The 22,527-nt window shown below is 36.2% G+C and overlaps 3 protein-coding genes across 9 annotated transcripts; 1 reads left to right on the top strand and 2 right to left on the bottom strand.

Annotated features, from left to right (window-relative positions):
• Positions 1-147: 147 nt before the first annotated feature.
• LOC133714738 (uncharacterized) lies at positions 148-12,741 on the bottom strand. Of its 7 annotated transcripts, none has more exons than XM_062140986.1 (24): positions 12,482-12,741; positions 12,292-12,391; positions 12,139-12,212; positions 12,024-12,057; positions 11,375-11,439; positions 11,201-11,273; positions 10,802-10,924; positions 10,090-10,259; positions 9,438-9,587; positions 8,529-8,672; positions 7,441-7,501; positions 6,732-7,045; positions 5,869-6,000; positions 5,013-5,132; positions 4,752-4,838; positions 4,455-4,577; positions 4,200-4,320; positions 3,971-4,096; positions 3,107-3,241; positions 2,577-2,728; positions 2,275-2,415; positions 1,133-1,507; positions 720-850; positions 148-616 (listed from the first exon to the last, which is right to left on the bottom strand). In XM_062140986.1, the coding sequence occupies exons 5-23, from the start codon at positions 11,429-11,431 to the stop codon at positions 740-742; spliced, it is 2,715 nt and encodes a 904-aa protein (XP_061996970.1). In that variant the 5' UTR covers positions 11,432-11,439; positions 12,024-12,057; positions 12,139-12,212; positions 12,292-12,391; positions 12,482-12,741; the 3' UTR covers positions 148-616; positions 720-739. The 7 variants fall into 7 exon arrangements, with proteins under 7 accessions (XP_061996970.1, XP_061996975.1, XP_061996971.1 ...); XM_062140991.1 differs by having other exon boundaries at positions 10,802-10,904; XM_062140987.1 differs by having other exon boundaries at positions 12,488-12,741.
• Positions 12,742-14,191: 1,450 nt separating this feature from the next.
• On the bottom strand, positions 14,192-16,945 carry LOC133713379 (uncharacterized). The gene is made up of 6 exons (XM_062139383.1): positions 16,878-16,945; positions 16,561-16,625; positions 16,387-16,459; positions 15,986-16,108; positions 15,279-15,448; positions 14,192-14,785 (listed from the first exon to the last, which is right to left on the bottom strand). Exons 2-6 carry the CDS (start codon positions 16,615-16,617, stop codon positions 14,627-14,629), a joined length of 582 nt encoding a protein of 193 aa, XP_061995367.1. The 5' UTR covers positions 16,618-16,625; positions 16,878-16,945; the 3' UTR covers positions 14,192-14,626.
• A 186-nt stretch (positions 16,946-17,131) lies between these two features.
• LOC133718193 (mediator of RNA polymerase II transcription subunit 27-like) lies at positions 17,132-21,613 on the top strand. The gene is made up of 8 exons (XM_062145002.1): positions 17,132-17,460; positions 17,546-17,711; positions 18,036-18,495; positions 20,004-20,063; positions 20,144-20,212; positions 20,313-20,356; positions 20,427-20,596; positions 21,187-21,613. Exons 1-7 carry the CDS (start codon positions 17,187-17,189, stop codon positions 20,578-20,580), a joined length of 1,227 nt encoding a protein of 408 aa, XP_062000986.1. The 5' UTR covers positions 17,132-17,186; the 3' UTR covers positions 20,581-20,596; positions 21,187-21,613.
• Positions 21,614-22,527: the final 914 nt, after the last annotated feature.

Below are 22,527 nucleotides of genomic sequence, written 5' to 3'. Positions count from 1 at the left end.
CATTAAAGTTTCCCAAGTCACTCTGCGTTTGTTACCAGTTGAACCATCTCCATTTGTTCGCACTTTCATGGCAAACCACACATCAGAGGGGGAGGGAGTCAAGCTTGGGACCTCCACCAACATTGTTGAAGAGGAATGCATTACTACTAGACCCAAATACCAGTCGGTAAGCTGATATCTATTGACAGATTAGTATTTCTGATACATTGATTTTGTTATTTGTTATCTTTGGATTCAAATTAGAGCTAATTAAAACAAAACTGATACAAAATGTTCCGACCAAAACCTCCCAAGGAGAGAGTTTTTAGAGAGGTATTACGTACTAAACCAACTATAAGTCTGTTTCAAGCTGTTCTACAACAAAATTTGACACCCACCATAACTGTACAATGAGATTTGAGGCTCTGATTTAGCCTTGTACTCTCAACCCCAAAACTTTGCTAGGTGTGTATGCTGTTCTTCCACTAGTGAGGAAGACAAGTGCATCCCGGAGACATGCACCCGTTCCGTGGCTTCAAGTAAGTAGCTAAGCTGAATCATTGACGCAGATTGAAATGACCATAGCCACTTCCCAACTACTCAGGAGGATATTTACCATCTGTTCTCTTCCAATTTCCTAATCATTAAATTCCAAAATGAACTAATTAAATAACAAAACGAATTTCAACAAGCATGAGAAAATTGAAGATGGTCATGAAATAGAAGACTCAGTCAGGTACCTAGGGGTAGGGACATCCTTCTAGACTGACTGCATCTCAGCATGCAATGCACTTGTGGCGTTCTTTAGTCTATCATGTGCACATTTCAATTTGTGCTTTTCTTGAAGGGTCATGCTGATTTCCTCTGAGGACTGCACAAACAGATATTAAAGATCTCAACATGATAGACACACAACAATTAGGGATTAAATCCCTTCATCTATGTGTGCAACATATACATAAATATGAGCACATCACATCACATCCTCAACTAGTCCTCAGTATAGTGGTCCTCATTAGAAGGGCTCCTTATTTCCATTCTATATAATATTTGGAAATTTTGATATTTGAGGATCCGCTTTCAGATGTGCCAAAAAGAAATTGTCAAGACTATTCGAACATATAAGCTATGTCAAGGGTGGAAACTCAAATACCTGTATAGAGATGATGCTTTGCAAAATACAGTCAATCTCTGCCTTGAATGAAGACATAACTTGCCAAATTTTGTCATCCTTAGGCAACAAGAGAAGAACTGAAACGATTGTTTCTACCCTGCTTGAAATGTCTGTTTCATAGTGGGTATGATCGCAAGGTAAAATTGACAAACTTTCATTTATCCATGACCCCAATGTCTTCAACACAAGACCCAGAAGTCTGTGACTTTTAGCAAATAAGAAAAAGCAAGGAACAAGATAATAACAGCATGCACTCGAGGAAAGGGAACCAGAGGCCTTCCCATCATCTTCAGCAATGCACTGGATCAGAAGGCAAAAAACTGAAAGTATTATGACCTCAACAAGCCAGAGGACCTAAGAAAATCAAGCCAAAGGACCTAACATTATATAGAAAGGAGAAGTATGCATGATGGCACAACATGTAGCACGTTACATTAAAAAACATATAGAAATAAGTCAGCACCACATGCTGCAACAAATACATCATCTAATTGACAACTATTTAATAACAATTGTGCCTGTCATCTTTTGGGTTCTTTTCAGCTCCTCTTTGGGTATCAGTGTTGTCCTAGTTTAGTGAGAGTTCATATCCTGCTGTCTTTTCAGATTACATTGCTGTGGTTCCTAAACGGTTTGTCTTGATATCTTTTTAGAATCAAGTACAACATAAATCCTTGATTCTGTTTTCTAGGTAGTTAGGACAATTTTTCTCCCTTAAGTGGACATCTGGTTCTATGTTGCACGATTCCATTTTATTAACAGCATCTTGTTTCTTATCAAAATAAAGAAATAAATGATATGGATATGAAACTAAACTCAAATATTACGCTAGCTTAATCTAACATAAACTTGATCAAAGGGGAAAAATGAAAGATACCATTAACATATTTCTTTTTAAAGTAAAGAGTCATCTATGTGCATGCTTGTTACTTCCTTTCATGGAACAGTGTGATGTAGATAAAGGAGCGTTTAATGAGAAAGCAAATAATAAGAGATTCAATAATATTTGCAACCCTTTAAGTGACACATGCCACAAAACCAAGTATTAATACAAATAAGCAAGTTTTGTTTCTTCCCTTACGGGGAGGGGAGTGTACACTTAACAAAAAAATGAAACTTACATGCACAATGTCAATAAGATATCGCGGAAGGATTTTGACTAAGCTTATAAAAGCTTGTTCAGAAATTATTGTATCTTCAGAGTCCAGTGCAACAAGCATTCTAAGCATAGCACAGACATTGTCTAGCGGAAGGTTTTGCGACTGAAGCAAAAATACAAACCAGAGTCAACAAGAAAAGCATAACTTTTGAACAAACTGCCAACCAGAGTCAACAAATGAGGAAAAACAAATTAAAAGGACATTGATGTACAAATTAGTGAAGCACAATCAGATGAGGTTAATTATAAATTTAGTCAACTCACCATTTGATCTAGTACCATTTTTTCTAGTATTTTAAAAACAAGAGAACTATCGCCCATCTGTGACAAACACGAGCAAACAGTGCCAGTGATTGATTTAAAAGTCCCCCGATTTGAGATATTCACATCTCTCTCCATAACAGCATTAACATTTTCTGCAAAGATAAAACCCGTATAGGTTTAGAAACCAACTAGTTTTTCCATACATCAGGCATAAAATAAATGATAGGTTGCACAGTAATTAACATTAAGGCATAAGATATTTTGACAATGAGAAGAACACAGTTCAAAACCATACACATAAGTTCAAAATTCCTTCTCCAAATCTTGGAGCAAGACATACTTGTTCTGAAGCAGTGCTCTAAATGGTTAACAATGTCTTACATATACAATTTAACTGGTACATAGACAAATAAGCATATTGCTAATAGATAATTGAAAATAGTTTAGATGAAAGCTGTAAAAATAGACTGGTGTATGCTAATCACATGCATAACATAAATAGGCAAAAGAAGAACTTCTATTAGAGATACCTGACAAAACTCTGAAGCGGGAGAGCAAGGTGATGAAGAAACTAAAGTGATCCGCAATTTGAATATGTCCAGATTTATAAGCTGAATGCAGGATCTCTATGACTCGAATTATTACATACTGTTCCAGTTCTGGACCTGATATGGATAGGTAAGAAAGAAAGTATTACAAAAAAGTATTCCAATATTGCCAGTACCTCTCTGTACTTCAACAGTGTTCATATCTGCCGGAAAGCATAAAAGAGATCACATATAATTCCTCCATAGTTTTAACATATAAGACAATTACCCTTTAAATGCGTAATCGTATCTTACACACTATACTTTCACCAAATATCATACAGAATATACTGATAGTAACATCAAGAATTGAAAGACACATCACTTTTTTCAGTTGAAAGGAAATACCTTCATTCTGCCATGAAAGGTCCAGAAAAGTGATGAAGAAAGATTTTTGAAATGGTGTTTTACTTTCACATTAGATTTTCAAAAAGAACGTCTTTCAAATTCAGAAATTAAAGCAGATAGGGCTTTTCCTGATTCTTGCTGCAAAAGATAGCTCTATCACCCAATAAAAATCCCATGCACTGAGGAATGTATTTGGTACTACTACCAGTACTACCCAAGTGTATCCAAATTAGAAACACAAGGTTCCTCCATAAGTTTTTGAGAGAATTGGGTGTCAATCCATTAATATCAAAGGTTCCTCCATAAGTTAATGAGGCAAAAGAATAATTTGCATATTAAGAGGACACAATTATTTGCACCATGCATGAAAATACCAAACAGCTTTAAGCAACATTAAATAAAAGCTGATTACAGCTGATAAACCATCCAGAATCAAACTGAGGCAGATGAAAAACTTACATAGGCAACAATAAGCTATTGACCTCAACATATGCAAATCCAAATTAGAGATATAACGAAGGCAACAAAGAGAGAGTTCCTGAGATTCTCTGGGCAGCCTTACAAAAGGACCATATATTATATTTCCTACAAGAAAGAAACAGAGTACCATAAGAGGCCTAATTGTCAGCGAATGGATGATTAATCAATAAAAGCAAGCTAATGTGTATCAATTGAATGGTTTATTTACCATCATCTTGATATATGCAGAAAAATTCTTGCAGTGAGAATTGCATGTTGTCATATTCCAATGCAAAGGAATAGTTCATGAAAGCACGCTGTCCCAGGCGAAGTAAAAGGTGCAACACAACCTGCAAAAGCATTTGATTCAGAGCAGGATTTTTTTTTTTTTTTTTTTGAAGATCAGGCATTTAACATTGTCAAAAATCAATTATTTGTTCCTAACTGCTTCACTGGTAATTCTTTCACAAGGTTAAATACTCACCTGGGAGTGGGACGTGTTCTTATCACCCAGCAGGATTAGCAACATGGGAAGCTCTCTTATCCAGGCAATCTGAAAGTATAATATCTCGGGATCCCTTGGATCCAGGTACAGCATGCCTTGTCTCTACGGTTCGTAAGAAAAATAAATATCAAAATCAATTTTAAAGTAGAAATGAGGGACAGAGAAAAAGAAGAAGAAGGAAAAGACTGATTTATTTCTTCTGGTGCATTAGAAATTCTATCTGATATACTAAAAGAAAGCTTGCAGAAATTCAAGGAAAGGGTATAGAAGGCTTACAGGAACAACCATCTCCTCCATTGTGGAAAGACAAGCTAATTTTAAAGATGACACAGGATTGCAATCCTTGAATGCCTTAGTAAAAGCCTGCAACCAAGGATGATTCATTAACATCACTTCAAATTTTCACCATCGTATGTGCAACTTAGGAAACTCTAATTGTCTGAGACCAAAAACTAAAATAACAACACAATCAAAGTAAAAAAAATTGTGAAGAAAAGGAATCCGTTTAACATAATATAGTCTAATGAGACAGGTCACCTGAAGAAGACGAGACTTCCAGTCATTTGCCACTTGCGAAACAAGTTTCGGTACAAAAGGAAGAAGTGAAATTAAATGCTTCTCCTGGATTGCTTTACCAGAGCGTCTATCACTACAAATCTGCAAACAAATTCCCAATTATTTAAAAGCCATTTAGAATAATAACAATAGAATAACTCAATACAAAAACAGTGTAATCATTTTACCTTACTGCCTACCAGATATACTAATTACACTATATGCATCTTTTATAAATAAAACTATTGAAGCAATTGTAGAACAATAATTTTACGTCGAAACTTGGATCTTGAAAATAACTATTTATCAATTGCGTTACTATATCAAACACAGCATGCATATTTAGTTGGCTTTTGTCAGGCAAATTAGACAAGCACCAAACCATTATTTGTATGCACAAACCTGACCCACACATCCTTGTACTTAAGGGGAGAGAGATGTCCTTAGGTCTAAAGGGCTCCATTTGACACTATTCATATACATTGCACACGTACAGATAATTGTGGCTAATAAAATGAGATCAATTTGTCACATTGTCATTAGAAAAGATTTCATTGCTGATGCACGAGCTCATTGTACTGAAACAACAAAACAAGCAAATTGTGACTTGTACAACACAATGAATATTGCTACATGTATCACCATAGGGTTCCCTCTTTCACATTACTGTAAAGATTGAAGAAGAGTAAAATGCTAGTAATTTAAACTACAGATGTATCTGATTATTGCACATTAATCAGTATCTTCAAGAAATTGTTCCAGTACAATGAACAGACCTAACTTTCCAAGAGCATGCAATTTTGTAATTAATATCAAATTTTACAGAGCAAGATCAAACCTTTCCAAGCAGCGCATTCTTTAGAAATTCTAAAAATTTCTCCAACAGAACACCGGGAGGGCAGATCCATTTGCTTAAGTGCAGAAATATTTCTGTCATCACACAGTCCAGGACAAAATATTTAACATCATCCTGCCAATGAGAAACAGAAAAGAACTGATTAAAGTTGCAACAGAGAAAGAACAATCAATAAATATCTAGTAAAGAGAAATAGAGATTCCTCACAAAGAGGGAGATGAGCTACAGAGAAGAATATTACAGCACAAATCCTATAAAATTCTTCCTGTAAACAGCTCTCAACAAAATGAGAGTTGCCAAGGTGTTGGCCAAATATAATACTCCCATGGCATAATACAAGACTTCTGGAAACATGCTACAACCTTCAACTAAAACCTCAACATGTTTTGAACTTTTGATACAAATGAACTGAATAGTAGGAATCAAAAATGCAACATAGAAATTGCAAGAGATACAAGAAATAACACAGATGAATTAAAACGTACACATGTCAAACAGAGAATATGCTATACCACTAGTAATATAGTTGTCCCAACTTTTACAATATGAAATATTAAAGGTTGATGTTAATGGAAACACTGAGGGTGAGAATATACAGCTGTATTGTTAAATATATCTCAACATATCAATTTTGAGAAAATTAGATAGCAAACAATTCAGAAAATCATTGTAGCTCAGCACAGAAATATTGAGGATATTATAGATTTTTAATACCACTAAAAACAAGAAGGCCATCACTTATTATACAACAGATTCAAAAGAAAGTGACACAGAACCAACCAAGAGACTCTTGCAAAAAGTAGGCAAGTTAAACGATGAGATCTAAGAAGTACTTCTTGTTTTACCTTCTCAGAAAGTTGATTTCTCATGTTCAGGGGAAACAGAACAATTAACTTCTTCATCAGCGTCATGGAGATAGTTCCACCCAACATAGCCACATCAAGCTCCCCATGAGAAGGTCGTGATTCTGACGTACCCTCATCAATCATATAAACAAAGAACCGGACTGCATGATTTATACTGTGAAGTATAGACACCATACAATCAAATGATTGCACATCAAGATGTGCACCAGTCTGTACTGCAGGAATAAAATCTTGGAAACAATTGACTAGAACTGGCACAAGGTCTTTTAGTTTTGGGATGATGAGAGAAAACCCTACAGAAAAAAAGAGAGAGGATGATAGGCCAATAGAAGGTAAACAGAACACATATGAAATAAAATGGAGCTCAGAAGTTGAATGCCTTGTCCCACAAATTGAACTTACTAACAGAATGTAAGGACTAAGGAACAAACTATAGATAATAATATCACAGTGAATTGTGATTTCTCATCTTGTAAGAAACAGTACCAAATGCAAGGCATCAGAAACTAAGGAAATCAGAGTCGCAGACTATGAGACTACTAATATCATATATATAAAGTACTTCATCTGAAAGATCAAGCATTTCAGCTACTAAGTGCATATTGATCTATACACTAGACGAAGGGAATCATCAGCACAACATTATCAATAACACTATATAGATACAAGGCACAAGTATTTGACATACCAGCAGATTCTGCAGGCACATCAGGGTCAAAAGCATGCAGCATCCCTTGTCCAGCATCATTCTATCAAGTAAAAAGTCAAGTATTACTGTACTAGAAAGCCGTTTGCATGACAAAGGAAACAGTTGTAAGCTCAATTCATTAAGCACAATTCAAAGACCCTTTCCCAATGCAAATTGTTCATCCAGCTTTAGAAGTCTGATCTGAAATCAGCATAATATAAAGCATGACATAAACATAATGAGTATAAAAGACAATTTCAAAACTTTCACCTGTTTTTTGTATTTGCATATGGACATAAGAAATTTTTTTGACATGTTTGAACAATCTTATTTCTCATGGTATCATGTCTGGACCATGATCAACACCTTTTAAAATAAATGATTAGATAATGATTTACCTGAAAAATTGGATGCATACCTACCAGCCCTTCAATTTTCAGTATTAATTTTTTTTTCGGTCAATTAAGTATTAACTTTACAATAAAAAGTTTCTATCACAATAGACCCTTTTCTTTACAGGTTCGCCTTAGTTGCAAACCAAATGCATTCAAAAGTAGCACATATTAAGACTCAAACAATTTATGAGCATGTTTTAGGTGCTATGTAAATTTTCGCGATCATGAGAGTCAAATGTATAACTTTTAAAACTAGTTATATTGGAAGGGCCTCAGGTCCAACCCTTAACCTATCCTAACCCTAACATATTAGCCCACCCTCCCTCACCTCTTGGGTTAAGCACAAGGGATCAATTGGTGAAATTTTTGTTACAAGCATAAAGCTTCCCCACTTCTCATAACAGGAAGACATGATTTAAAGTAAGAGAGAGTAAAGCATCAATAGATGTAGAATTCATTGGTGAAAATTTTGTAGGATGATGATCAGCAATGGTGAGGATAGCAAATCAGTAACACTAATAACAACAAAGCATGGCAGCAGAAGTTTCAGAAGTAACATGGAATGAAGAAATGCCACCATACAAGACAACAAGCGGTGCAAGATGCACACAGTTTACCAAAACATAAAAGAAAACGTGCAGTATTCATTGACCAAAGAAGGTAGTATTCAAAATTTGAGAGAACAAAAAGTACCTGTTCACATGAGCCAACTTCTTTCTTGTTACATGGAAGCAGTAACAAGCATTGCTCCAACCCAGAAAGAGCATTCTTCAGCTTGCTCTTGTCCTCTAAATAAAACTGGTTCTTTCGCAAAATATCCTCAAAGTTTTGAAGAATCTGTCAATAAGCAAGCAAACAGCCAAAAAGTTTCAATAGTTATCCCTAAACACACAAGAGAGTTGTGACACTGTAATAGTCATTTGAGTTAATCTAAACTGTAGATGGATTAGCAGCCATCATAAGAGTTACAGCATGTAGCGACTAAAAACAGGGGAAAATAAAGAAAGAAACATTGAAGTAAAAGATAAAGATACCATATGAAGATAAAGACTCGATCCTTTTGAGTATGAGGAATGCCAAAAAGTATTTGTTTCAATAAGTTCGACACCATTTCTACCTCGAATAAAGACCTAAACACCTACATCTATTACCAAAATCCAGTAACCTACTCTTATGGAGCAAAACGAAAGCAAATGAAACCCAAGGAGAAACGGCTGGGAATTAGAAACAGACATCATACCACTGGAGCCTTGAAAAAACTGAATAGTTTTACAATAAGGCTTCATTCTGCAACACCTTACATATAGTATCGTAGCCCCAAAAGTTACACCGTTTATTTCTATTAATATTTAGCAGGAAATGGTGTGCTATTTCAAAACATGATGATCTAAACAAAAATGTTGTCACAGGTGAGAATATACCAAAATTCCATCCCACGAAAAAAAATATATAAGCATGAGAGCAAAAAAACATATAACAATTTACGGTCAATAACCAAAACATGAACAGTAATCCTCAAATTGCATACTTCCAAATAACACATCCAGCAAAAATCTTAATAAAAGAATGACACAAAACATTTCACAGCAGAATCTTAGATACCTTTTCAGCATACAAGAGAAAGGAAGGTGGATAGTACTGGATAACAAGCTCCAAAAATTTGAAAGCCATCAGTCGAACATCAATTGCTAAATGTGTCATTGAATTAAATATATAGGCCATCATCAAGGAAACAAAAAGCTCTTGATTATCCTGGACAAGAAAAAAAAAGGAACAAAAAGTGTCAGTTAAATCCAACAATTCTAACGACAAGATGATGATGATAAATAAAAAAAGACAATCCATATGTGCAACAAAAGGAGCTGTATATGTTTTGAACTATTAAATTGTTGTTTACAGTATGAAGATTCTTAATAATCAGAAAAAGAAAAGAAAGACAAAAGAATAAGCCTCATAAGAAAGAAAGACATCCGAGCTAAGAACTGGCTTTGATTATACAAGATACCTATTGCTCCACCATGTAGAATTTTAGCCACAAGTTGTACATGGCAGTGATTGGATGAAACTTACAATGAGTTGATGAATAAATTTTGAAACGACTAAGAGGAAATAGCATAACTAACCACCCAAAAGTTTCTCAGTTGGGAACAATCAAATATAACTGCCTTTCTTTCACATTTATATATTTTATGTAGAACACATTGGTACCTACTTCTTATAAACATTCATAAAAACTAGAAAACCATAAAATTACCTCCTTAAATCCAGGGAAAATCACTGACTTGAAAAGTTGATACAGCGTTTCTCGAACTAGTCTATCATCATCACCAATGCGTTCACGCAGTTTTTCAATAACAGCGTACTTATGCAACCTCAACTCTTCTGGATGCTTAAGGAATAAATCCTTAATTCCCAACAATGAGTCTACAGACAGAGATAAAACTTATAATGTTAGAATCAAAAGTAGATACAATAGAAGAAAAATGTGGCAGATATACTTCCTAAAGACACAAGTATTGGAAAGAAAATAACTTATTCAAATTGAACACAGTAAATACAAAATGAATGTGCAGAATAATATAATCAACGATCTAGGTGACTTTATGATAAAAAATAAAAAAAGAGGTTGCAATCATAGATTTATGTATGTGGTCTATATCCAAACATTGCAAAAATTGACTCCCAAATGCAGAGAAAATCTTAACCACCAAAATTAGGCATATACAGGTGTTAATCATATGCATTAAATTTGTTTTACCCTTTCTTTGGCTGCTGAAAAGAAAACTCAATTGAAACTTATGTTGTACATTACCACCGTTGGTTTCTCAACCTTACTTTATTATTCCCATCTTGATTCCAAATGGCAGATAATAAGGACACTGTTGAAGCTTTTTGAACTAAGGAGCATATTTTACAAGGTACCGTTAATGTTTTCAAAATGAAATCTTTAACTAATAGAGAAATACCTTTACGGACTTTTGAGCTGTAATGAGATGTTTGTTGAAGAAGCTCTTTCAAAGTCAAGCCTTTCTTATTCACTGCTAATCCTGCCTTCTCTGATGCCACACTCTGCTCGGGGAGAACAATTGCTGATCATAAATCACCCATATTTAATACTTAATTCCAGATACTGGTTCACCACAAGAAGTTGAACTAAAAATTCAGGAGCAACATTGATTCTGGTGGATAACATCTATCTAACTTTCAAGTAGAGAAAACAACGGCCAAAATTTCAGCCACTTCCACCATGATTAATAATATGTATGTTAAAAAGACGACAGAATGTTCCCTTTGATGTAGTAACAGAATATTTACAACAAACAATAGCTTTATATATATAATCCAAAAACGGATAAAGTCAATACCTTTAGATTTAATTTCAGTATTTGTAGCATTCTGTGCCGGTGGCAATTTTCTGCCAATCTTTCGCTTTATTTTCTGCAAACAACAAAATAAAACACATAACAAATAGAAAAAACACAGGATTCAAATGTTGAGTTTGCAGTGCATAGTAAACTCATTCACAAATAGCTCATTACCTTGAAGTCGATACCGCGCTTTTGCTTCTTCTTTGACGCATTTTTAGAGCCTGCCATTTATATCTCTACACCTCACACAACAACAACAACACAAAAAATTAGCCAAACCTCTATAATCAAAGTATCAATTACTAATAACTAATCAAACCCCTCGAAACAACCCAACATTCCAGAAAAGAGTAGACACAAATTCATATATACATAAGAGAAGATAGCCAAACGCCCAAACACTAATAGTATGAAATAGCGAAACAGAAGAAAAAAAAAATATTTAAAAAAAAAAACAATCTGAAAAAAAGATTATCAAACTGTAAAAAGTTCTAACTAGGGCTGGGCACGGGCCGGGTCCAACTAAAATTTCACTCGACCCGGACCCGGCCCGTTTTTTACAGTTCGGGCCTAAAGCCCGTTTTGGCACCAACAGGGACCGGCCCGTTTTCTTTCGGGCCGGGCTTCCGGGCTTTCGGGCCTAAATACTAGCTTTATACTTTGCTATCTGCCCATATATATAATCCAGATTTCATTCATTTCAACATCTTAAGTTCAAAACACTGTCCAATTATCCATATCCAAAGTTCAGGCTGCAATTTGACATGCAAGTCGACACAAAGTCCAAATTCAAATACAAGAAGTCAAGAACAAGACATACAATTCTCCAGTTGTTCAGCACGATTTTTTTCTAGCTGCAAATACAAAAAGTTATACGTCAGCCTATATCTCAAAGATTGAATAATGGAATGAAATACAAGTTTACTGTGTTGTACCATAGAGAGGGCCGATTCAAGCACCCCAGACTTGACTTTTATATCCTAGGATGCCTTCTCAGTCTTAGCCTTCCCTGTAACTCTCACTCAATCAATATAACAAATCCATAAAAAGAGAAGAAAAATAGAAAATGACTAATATCAAACTAGAACCTTGCACAAGTTGTTCTTTACTACGCCGGAGCTTTTCCCTCAACCTCACGAGCTTCTCATTTTGAATCAATCTCCAATTTAGTTGATCATCTGCCTTACCCTGACAAATGTACAATACATCAGTATAAATAAGGAGGGCAGAAAAGAAAGAGCAATCAAAGCCGCTCCAAGGAGGGCAGAAAATACAAACCTTAACAAGAGTAGCCTCAGAGTGGTCGGCGATGTAGGTAAGAAGCCTCTGAGCCGGATCGACGAGCTTGGAGATCGAAGCTGTCGGATTTTGCGGAGGTCGTTCGGCGGAGAAAAAAAAGGAGAATTGGAGAGCCCGAGAAAGAAGGAGGAGATGGAGGAGACCCAGGCGGCGCGGCTAGGCTGTCCAGGTCAGGCTGAGAGAGAGAGAGAGAGAACTGAAGAAGGAGGCGGCCTCTCTTTGGAGTCTTTGCTATTAGGTAGTTTTGTTTTTATAAACCTATTATAACTTGTGGTGTATAGGTTGAAGATAAAATTTATATATATAAAAAAAAAAGATAAAAAAATTAAATGAAAAAAAAAAAATTAATGAAAATAATTTATTTCTTCACTATTTTACACTTTATCTGTAAATTATTTTTTACACATACATTTCTTCACTTTATTGGGGATATATCCTAAAATTCTTCCCTTTATCGGATATATATCATAAATATCATAGATCATCGAGCGGCTTTCAACCACCTAGAGTATATTTTTATTTTTATAAACCTATTATAACTTGCTGTGTATAGGTTGAAGACAAAATTTATTATTTATATAAAAAAAAAATAGAAAAAAAATTAAATGAAAAAAACAGGAAAAATAATAAAAAAAAATAAAAATTTGGAAAAAAAAAATTTTAATGAAAAAAAAAATAAAGGAAAAAAAATTATATTTTTTTGTTCTGAAATGACCATTTTAGCCCTCAAAGTCAGACTTAACGGTCCAAATTGAACGGAATAGTTGAAATTGGAAACCTTGGGAGATAAAATGAGCAAATTGAAAGGACAGGGACTAACATGAAATTACCCCAAAACCTCAGGAGGATAAACTGAATTTAATCCAAGAAGAAAATAAAGAAATGAAGGCTGAAGATTAGATTTAGGTATTTGAGTGAAGATTAGAATCCTGTGTGTATGATCCTATGATAAGCATTTTGAGCCTAATATAAGGACCAATAATACATGAACATATGTTCCCTTTAATCTATGGCGGGCTCAACGGGCTTTGACAGTTTTTAAAGACAAAGCCCGGCCCGAACCGTTTGGTTAAAAAAAAAATTGGGCCCGGCCCGTTCGGGTCGGGCTTTGACGGGCCGGTTAGGGTTTGCGGGTTTTCGGGCTAAAATGCCCAGCCCTAGTTCTAACCTTGAAGTGAAGCTCTGATATTGCTACAGATAACAACACCGTAAACACAAGAAGAAGAAGAAGCTCTTGTGCTCCACTCCAGTTATGAATTTAATTTAGGTTATGGGTCTTTAAATCTACACCGTCCCTATGTATGTAGGCCCCACACACAGTGTGAATAGCTCCCAACTCCATTAGAAAATTCTTGGAGAACAAGTAAATCTTGGACAAATTTTATTATTAAATTTTGATTAGTGTTACATTTTTGTTGCTAAATATTTAAATTCCATTTTGGTCACAAAACATTTGAATCCCACTTTTGGTAACTTGTTCAAAACGAATGGCGAAGGTACACAACAATAAGGTGAAAGAAAAAAGAGGTCAAAATACCCACTTCTATCGATTCCATGCCCAGTTTCCAAACCTATATATATATATATATATATTCAATGTGATTTCCTAACAAATTTTCATCTCGATCTTGTTCTGCTTGCTTGTGTATTCAGAGCAGACAAACCTAGAATGCTCAAGGAACATGCAACGTTGAAATTTATGGCGTTGATGGTTCGACCTAAAACCCCCTACCACATTCATGTAATAATGAGGAAGAGAATAAGATATGATCCGACGTACAAATTTGTTAGCGCAAGTTTTATATTCCATATATCAAGTAAGTTTGGTTTATTATTGTATTTGCATACTCGCGAGATCGGACAGCGGATGAGTTTAGTATGGTTTTGAGAATTGAAGAGGGATGTAGGCCGCAAAGGTGAGAGTGAGAGTGAGTTTGGGACAATGAGAGAAGCAAGCGATTGGGATTGGATGGAGGGATGACTGGATGAGCAAGAAAACTGAGGTTTAGTGAAGGTTTTAAGATGGTGAACCTAGAACCGTCTTATTATGAGCGAAGATTTTGGGATTCCAGAGAACCCGGAAAGAGAGATGAATGTTCTTGTTCATGCTTTTATTGTTGGGTTTTATTGGTTTTTGTTCAGTTTATAATGCATCCAAATAATCGAAACCTCAACACCAAGCTCCAAAAATTTGAAAGCCATCAGTCGAACATCAATTGCTAAATGTGTCATTGAATTAAATATATAGGCCATCATCAAGGAAACAAAAAGCTCTTGATTATCCTGGACAAGGAACAAAAAGTGTTGGTTAAATTCAACAATTCTAACGATAAAATGATGATGATAAATAAAAAAAGACAATCCATATGTGCAACAAAAGGAGCTGGATATGTTTTGAAACATTAAGTTGTTGTTTACAGTATGAAGATTCATAACAATAAGAAAAAGAAAAGAAAGACAAAAGAATAAGCCTCATAAGAAAAGAAAGACACCCGAGCTAAGAACTGGCTTTGATTATACAAGATGCCTATTGCTCCACCATGTAGAATTTTAGCCACATGTTGTACATGGCAATGATTGGATGAAACTTACAATGAGTTGATGAATATATTTTGAAACGACTAAGAGGAAATAGCATAACTAACCACCCAAAAGTTTCTCAATTGGGAACAATCAAATATAACTGCCTTTCTTTCACATTTATATATTTTATGTAGAACATATTGGTACCTACTCCTTATAAACATTCATAAAAACTAGAAAACCATGAAATTACCTCCTTAAATCCAGGGAAAATCACTGACTTGAAAAGCTGATACAGCGTTTCTCGAACTAGTCTATCATCATCACCAATGTGTTCACGCAGTTTTTCAATAACAGCGTACTTATGCAACCTCAACTCTTCTGGATGCTTAAGGAATAAATCCTTAATTCCCAACAATGCGTCTACAGAAAGAGATAAAACTTAGAATGTCAGAATCAAAACTAGATACACTAGAAGAAAAATGTGGCAGATATACTTCCTAAAGACACAAGTATTGGAAAGAAAGTAACTTATTCAAATTGAACACAGTAAATATAAAATGAATGTGCAGAATAATATAATCAACAATCTAGGTGACTTTATGATCAAAGAACGAGGTTGCAATCATAGATTAATGTCTATGGTCTATATCCAAACATTGCAAAAATTGACTCCCAAATGTAGAGAAAATCTTAACCACCAGAATTAGGCATATACGGGTGTTAATCATATGCATTAAATTTTGTTTTACCCTTTCTTTGGCTGCTGAAAAGAAAACTCAATTGAAACTTATGCTCTACATTACCACTGTTGGTTTCTCAACCTTACTTTATTATTCCCTTCTTGATTCCAAATGGCAGATAATAAGGACACTGTTGAAGCTTTTCGAATTAAGGAGCATACTTTACAAGGTACCGTTAATGTTTTCAAAATGAAATCTGTAAATAATAGAGAAATACCTTTACGGACTTTTGAGCTGTAATGAGATGTTTGTTGAAGAAGCTCTTTCAAAGTCAAGCCTTTCTTGTTCACTGCTAATCCTGCCTTCTCGGATGCCACACTCTGCTCAGGGAGAACAATTGCTGATCATAAATCACCCATATTTAATACTTAATTCCAGATACTCGTTCACCACAAGAACTTGAACTAAAAATTCAGGAGCAACATTGATTCTGGTGGATAATATCTATCTAACTTTCAAGTAGAGAAAACAACAGCCAAAATTTCAGCCACTTCCACCATGATAAATAATATGTATGTTAAAGAGGCGACAAATTTTACCTTTTGATGTAGTAACAGAACATTTACAACAAACAATAGCTTTATATATATATAATCCAAAAACGGAGAAAGTCAATACCTTTAGATTTAATCTCAGTATTTGTAGCATTCTGTGCTGGTGACAATTTTCTGCCAATCTTCCGCTTTATTTTCTACAAACAATAAAATAAAACACATAACAAACAGAAAAAACACAGGATTCATATGTCGAACTTTCAGAGCTTAGTAAACTCAATCCCAAATAGTTCATTACCTTGAAGTCGATACCGCACTTTTGCTTCTTCTTTGACGCATTTTTAGAGCCTGCCATTTATATCTCTACACCTCACACAACAACAACAACAAAAATTAGCCAAACCTCTATAATCAAAGAATCAATTACTAATAAACTAATCAAAACCCTCGAAACAGCCCAACATTCCAGAAAAAAAAGTAGACACAAATTCATATATACATAAGAGAAGATAGCCAAATGCCCAAACACTAATAGTATGAAATAGCGAAACAGAAAAAAAAAAAATAAAAAAAAAAAAACCGAAAAAAAATTATCAAACTGTAAAAAGTTCTAACCTTGAAGTGAAGCTCTGCTATTGCTACAGAGATTACAACACCGTAAGCAGAAGAAGAAGAAGAAGCTCTTGCGCTCCACTCCAGTTATGAATTTAATTTAAGTTATGAGTCTTTAAATCTACACCGTCTCTGTGTATGTAGGCCCCACATGCATCTGACGGCTGTAGTTAAACGATATTAGAGTAATACTTACGCGGCACCGGGTTTCGGATACGGGTCGGGTCATTTGGGTCGCCCCTATTATTAGAAGAGAGAGAGAGAGAGAGAGAGAGTGATTGGGATCGAAGCCCTGTCGCTACGTTTCAGACGATGCAACAACAGCCACCGCAGACGACGACTACTACTACTCCGCCAGCTTCGGTAGGGTCCACGGCGGCGGAGGCGCCGCCGAAGCAGGTGGCTTTGGCGATGGACCGCCTCGGCCAAGCCGGTCGCCTCATCGCGGACATTAGGCTCGGCGCCGACCGCCTTCTGGAGGCCCTGTTCGTGGCGGCGCAGCCTCACCAGAGCACCAAGCCGCTCCACTTGTTCCTCAATGAAGACGCCTCCATGCGCCAGCACCTCCAAGACCTCCGCTCCATAGGTACATTCTTCCTTCCTTCTCTCTCTCTCATTAGGGCTCCGAGGTTTGAAAAATTCTGAGGGTTTTCGGGGTTGATTTTTGGTAGGAAGGCAGCTAGAAGAGTCTGGAGTTCTGAATGATTCTCTCCGGTCGCGAAGTAATTCGTGGGGACTGCACATGCCGTTGGTTTGTCCCGACGGCGCCGTCGTCGCCTATGCTTGGAAACGGCAGCTCGCCGGTCAGGCCGGCGCTTCCGCAGTGGACAGGACCAGGTTGGTCTCAAATCTGATAGAATTCATCTTCTTCCTTATGCACATTGCCTCTTTATACTCTTGCCTCATACAAAGCAGTTCTGGATTCTAGTTTATCCAATTGAAATAGGAGAATAGTTCTTGATTATAATGAATTTTCGGTGGTTCGCAGAAGAGTGTGGTTTTAATAAGTAGACAGTGTTAGTTGTTATTTAGGAATCAATCAGCATCGTGATTTTTTTATGCCGCAACTGATTTGGCAGCTGGTTGTTATTTTCTGTTTTTACTTTTTGAATCGAAGTATTGAACTAAGAAGCCATTTCTTGAATGATGTCGATATTTTAGGTTAGCTCTCAAGGCCTTCACTGATCAGAAAAGAAGATTTTTTCCTCACCTTGATGATGGATCGGACAGTCAGAGTGACGAACCAGTTTCAAAGAAACCGTGTGTTTCCCCATCATTGACTACACACAATCAAGAAGAGCTGCTAGATTGCAAGACACTATCAGAGGTTTTAATGAGCTTGGAAAAGAAGGTGCCAAACTTGAAAATTTTCACCTATGAACGATTGGATTGGTTAAAAAGAGCATCTTCACTGCCAGCAAATGAGAGTCCACTGGAAACAGTGAAGGACCATAGTTTTCATAGTTCGAGTAAGTTACGAGCAACTCCACTGGCTGATGTTGCGATAGATAAGGTTGCTGTCATCGAGTTGCTGTTTCCGTCTGTCTTCAGAGCTGTAGTATCATTGCATCCTGCTGGTTCTATTGACCCAGACGCAGTAGCTTTCTTTTCTCCAGAAGAGGTAATCTATGTTACCTGCATGCCTATTATTCCTTAATAATAGGATTCACTTTTCATATTGGTTGATCTGTTTCAGTAGTTGTCTCATGCTTAAGTAGTTGTTCCAGATCGTATTTATATGAGCATGACTTGACGTGCATATGTATGTAGGTTCTAACCATAGGTCTTAACATGTTGACATCCAGTACTAGAATTGATAGTGACTCTCAGAAAATAAGACAAAACTCATAAACTCTGCTTGTTAATTTAATAAATTTTGTTGGTTTATCATTATTTTCAAAAGTTTAATCTCTTAAAGGCCAGCCAACATTTATTTTATACTCCAAACCACCCCCTTCCCTCCCCCTCTCTCCTCCTCCTCCTTCTCTTACATGTGGGTCTCTAATGCAGTAGCTACCGCGTGGTTAGAAAAGAAACATGTGAGTCTCTCATGCACTAGCTACAGCTTGTTTAGAAAAAAAAATGTCCGCTTTGGATACCTGTTTGGTCCAATGAGAAGTCTCCATGGTTTACTTGTCCAAGTCAGTATAAGTTAGTAATATAATAAACCAAGATTCATTGTAAAAGTTATTAAGTTTCACTAAGATTATGTATATGAGTCTAGAGCTATTAAGTCTCCATGGTACTTTAAGAGTCCAAGTCAGTAAAATGAATAAACAGATAAAAGAACAGTCATTCTATGAGAATATTAAGCTTTATTGAGAACATCTTTTGGGTCAAGAGCTGTTAAGAGTCTGTTTGAATCAGAGAGTACATACAAGTCTTCAGTTCTTCGAGGACCTCGTCTTTCATATGGCTCCCCAAGGAGTATTTGAAGCCTTAATATATGGTTTCATCTTTTAAGAAAAATCCCTCCATTCTCTATTTCCCTAAGCTCTAGTAGATTACAGCAGCTACAAACATTGTTTATCTTCCAAAACCGTTCTATTTTTTAAATTTCTATCTTTCTTGGTGCTTCCATAACCATACTCACCCTCATACTTGCTTTGTCCTACATCAGTCTCCATCATTTCAGCCCATCATATGGAATTCAACTTATTTGGGAGACTTTGCAATTGGAGGGATTCGAAATATTGATCTCCTGCTCTGATCTGATATAAACTTGAAAGTAGAGAGATTAGCTTGATGTACTGTATAGCTGTTATGGGATATAGACCACAAGGAAAGTGTAAGAAGTCAGTTAATGAATCCTGATTTAGTTGAGCAACCCTGTCTATGCTAGGAAGCTAACTACATCAATTACTCCAACATACTGAGCTCAGTTAATTTGCTGATTATAACTTGATCAGCCGTAATACAGATTGTATGCTACCTTAGATAGTGTATTGTTTTCCTCCGTACTCTTTGACAAGCCTTCAGATTTTCACTAGATTTCAGATAACATGCAACTTTGTTGGTCCCACTTGATATGGATATTCACTTTTTTTTTTCTTAGTTTTTTTTTCCTTTTTTTTTAAAGAGGATTCGCATTGCCCTGATGTTCATGTTCCTCGTTTCATTCTTGAACAGGGAGGCAGCTACATTCATGCAAGAGGTTTTTCAGTTTATCATGTGTTTAAACATATCACGGTATAAGCTTTACTTTCCGGTTGAAGTTTATTCTTATGCAATTGGTCCTCGGTTAGAATACTTATCAATTATTATTGCAGGAACATGCTGGTTTGGCCTTGCAGTACTTTCTTGGAGTTCAAGCTGAAACAGCTCTATATTCCCTTTTGGTTAGTCTCTATCATGTTCATGTTAACTCACTGAACTAATTTATTTGCACAGGCGCAGAATCTACACAATTATGTCTAACTTTCTACATGTATTCTATAGCTCTGGATCTGCAGCTACCAAACTCTATTTACAAAAGTTTGCAGGTACAGCCTTCTCCTTTAACTTTGAATTTCTTTAGTGGTTTTGAAGTTAATAATTTCTTCTATTGAGCAGTAAGTGCGAACGACTGCTAGCTATGGACCGACAATCAGCTTTACTGTTGCCTCCGGTTAATCGTCCTTACCGGCAGTTCTCCACATCGAATATATCCTCCAGTTTAAATCTTACCGAGACTTACCATGTAGGTTGTTTTACGGAGGAAAGGTGATCTCTACTACTGACAGGTAAATTGTCATCATCATCATACATAATGGATCGGAAAGCCAGAAGATAATTTGTCATTTAAAGAGCTTCCACCTGAATTTTGAATGTTACTCGACTATAAAAAAGATCAACAAAATCAGTCAGTATAGACTTTTACTGAAAGTTGAGGATTCTCTTTGAAGACTACTATTGGTCTGAATGCTGAGACTCCGCTCTTATCTCTCTTTCTGGGTTCCTGGATACAGTTTTAACTATAATCTGAATTGTGGTGGTTGTTGGTGTTGCACTTTACAATCTGTGCCTATCCAAATGGGTAGGTAAAGATGGTCAAGTGATAACAACTATCACAATTTTTGAACTTTCAACTTGTCCGAAGGAAAAAAACTGTTTTCTAGTTGTTGAAAATCCGGAACACTATAAGTAAGATATGTGGTAACTGGTTAGAAATCATACTTTATTTGACCATTTCTCTTTTCTTTTTTACTTGAATTACTCTGCTTCTTTTTCTTTTATTTTTTCCTTTTTACTCTTTAATTAGTCTGTTGTACATAGTTTGATGTGTTTTGTTTCCCACCTCATTATGCTAACTAAGCGTTTTGCTTTGATTCAGGTAATTATTTTAGTCGGGCATATGGGTTGTGCCGGAGGATGTAGCATGTCTGGCTGTTTTTAACTAGCTTTGACTTATAAAAAGACATCTACAAACCGAGGATGATGTCTACTTTTGTTTGCTCCTGTCTAGGGGTCATCATGGGCCGGGCTAGGGCCGGCCCTACCCTAAATTTTAGGGCTTAGGGTCGGGCCGGGCCGGGCCTAGTCAAAGTCAACAAAATTTAGGGCCGGGTAGGGTCGGGCCAGGGCTTAAATATGCTAACCCTTACCCGCCCGAAAAGCCCGATCCGTTAGGGCCGAAAGGGCCGGGTCGGGCCGGCCCTCAAATAGGACCAAATAGGGCCGAAATGGGCCAAAAAAGGGCCTTATTTTGTTTAACAAAAAAAAAAACATTATTTTTTTCTTCTCAAAATATGGCTTAATGGTATATATTGGTAATAAAAGACTCATTGTTTTTTATTGAACATATTTAATACACACAACGGGGTGGAAGTCACTGAAATTTTTACCACTACCATATATTCATATACGGACGACATCCAACGGTGCATTTTAAAAAATTCCATTTCGTCCCCCATTTTGCTCATGAAGGATAACAAGCCTAATAAACGAGTTATACTACATTAATAGGCATATAAGGATTATGTGCGATCCAAAAATTTTGAAATGGAAATCGACCAATCTGAAAATTCTCAACATTGATAGGTATTGTGTAAAGAAATTAGGCTGATCCGCCGTGAATAAGGCACCTAACGGAGCGGTCAACGCTTTGCACAAGCAAACTTCCCTAAGGGGAGTGGCACCATGCGAGGACAAACGTTGCAGAATTTTGACATCCATAAGTAGACCCCCTACCCATGAGAGTGTGGGAGCTGAAAGATCGAAAAAAGTGAATTGCCAAGGACCGGTTAAGAGCATATTTGTTTTATGTTCTATTTAGGGTATTGAGTTGACCGGGTAGATCGAGGTCCAACCGAATGTGGAAATTGTTGAAATTTCTACCACTAACATATATTCATATGAAAACAACATCCAGCGGTTCATTTTAAAAAATTCCATTTTGTCCTCCATTTTGCTCATGGAGGGTAACAAGCCTAATAAACTAGTTATACTACATTAATAGGCATATAAGGATTATGTGCGATCCAAAAATTTTGAAATGAAAATCGATCAATCGGAAAATTCTTATATGTTTATACAATAGTGATAGGTATTGTGTAAAGAAATTAGGCCGATCCGCCGTGAATAAGGCACCTAACGGAGCGGTCAACGCTTTGCACAAGCAAACTTCCCTAAGGGGAGCGGCACCATGCGCGGACAAACGTTGCGGAATTTTGAC

The sequence above is a fragment of the Rosa rugosa genome, chromosome 6 (genome assembly GCF_958449725.1).
Source record: "Rosa rugosa chromosome 6, drRosRugo1.1, whole genome shotgun sequence".
NCBI classification, from domain to species: domain Eukaryota; kingdom Viridiplantae; phylum Streptophyta; class Magnoliopsida; order Rosales; family Rosaceae; genus Rosa; species Rosa rugosa.
This window is presented reverse-complemented; position numbering and strand designations above follow the sequence as displayed.

Bases quoted from the DNA above. Each gene is read 5' to 3' on its own strand.
- LOC133714738 (XM_062140986.1), bottom strand. From the start codon at position 11,431: ATGGCAGGCTCTAAAAATGCGTCAAAGAAGAAGCAAAAGCGCGGTATC. The intron at 10,925-11,200 runs GTATTGACTTTA...ATTTATGATCAG, and splicing joins TACTGAAATTAAATCTAAAG to CAATTGTTCTCCCCGAGCAG. The intron at 1,508-2,274 runs GTAAGTTTCATT...TGATTTTCTTAG, and splicing joins ATCTTATTGACATTGTGCAT to GTCCTCTGGCTTGTTGAGGT.
- LOC133718193 (XM_062145002.1), top strand. From the start codon at position 17,187: ATGCAACAACAGCCACCGCAGACGACGACTACTACTACTCCGCCAGCT. The intron at 20,064-20,143 runs GTATAAGCTTTA...TTATTATTGCAG, and splicing joins ATGTGTTTAAACATATCACG to GAACATGCTGGTTTGGCCTT. The intron at 20,213-20,312 runs GTTAGTCTCTAT...TGTATTCTATAG, and splicing joins CAGCTCTATATTCCCTTTTG to CTCTGGATCTGCAGCTACCA.
- LOC133713379 (XM_062139383.1), bottom strand. From the start codon at position 16,617: ATGGCAGGCTCTAAAAATGCGTCAAAGAAGAAGCAAAAGTGCGGTATC. The intron at 16,109-16,386 runs GTATTGACTTTC...ATTTATGATCAG, and splicing joins TACTGAGATTAAATCTAAAG to CAATTGTTCTCCCTGAGCAG. The intron at 14,786-15,278 runs GTAATTTCATGG...TTCCTTGTCCAG, and splicing joins TTTTCCCTGGATTTAAGGAG to GATAATCAAGAGCTTTTTGT.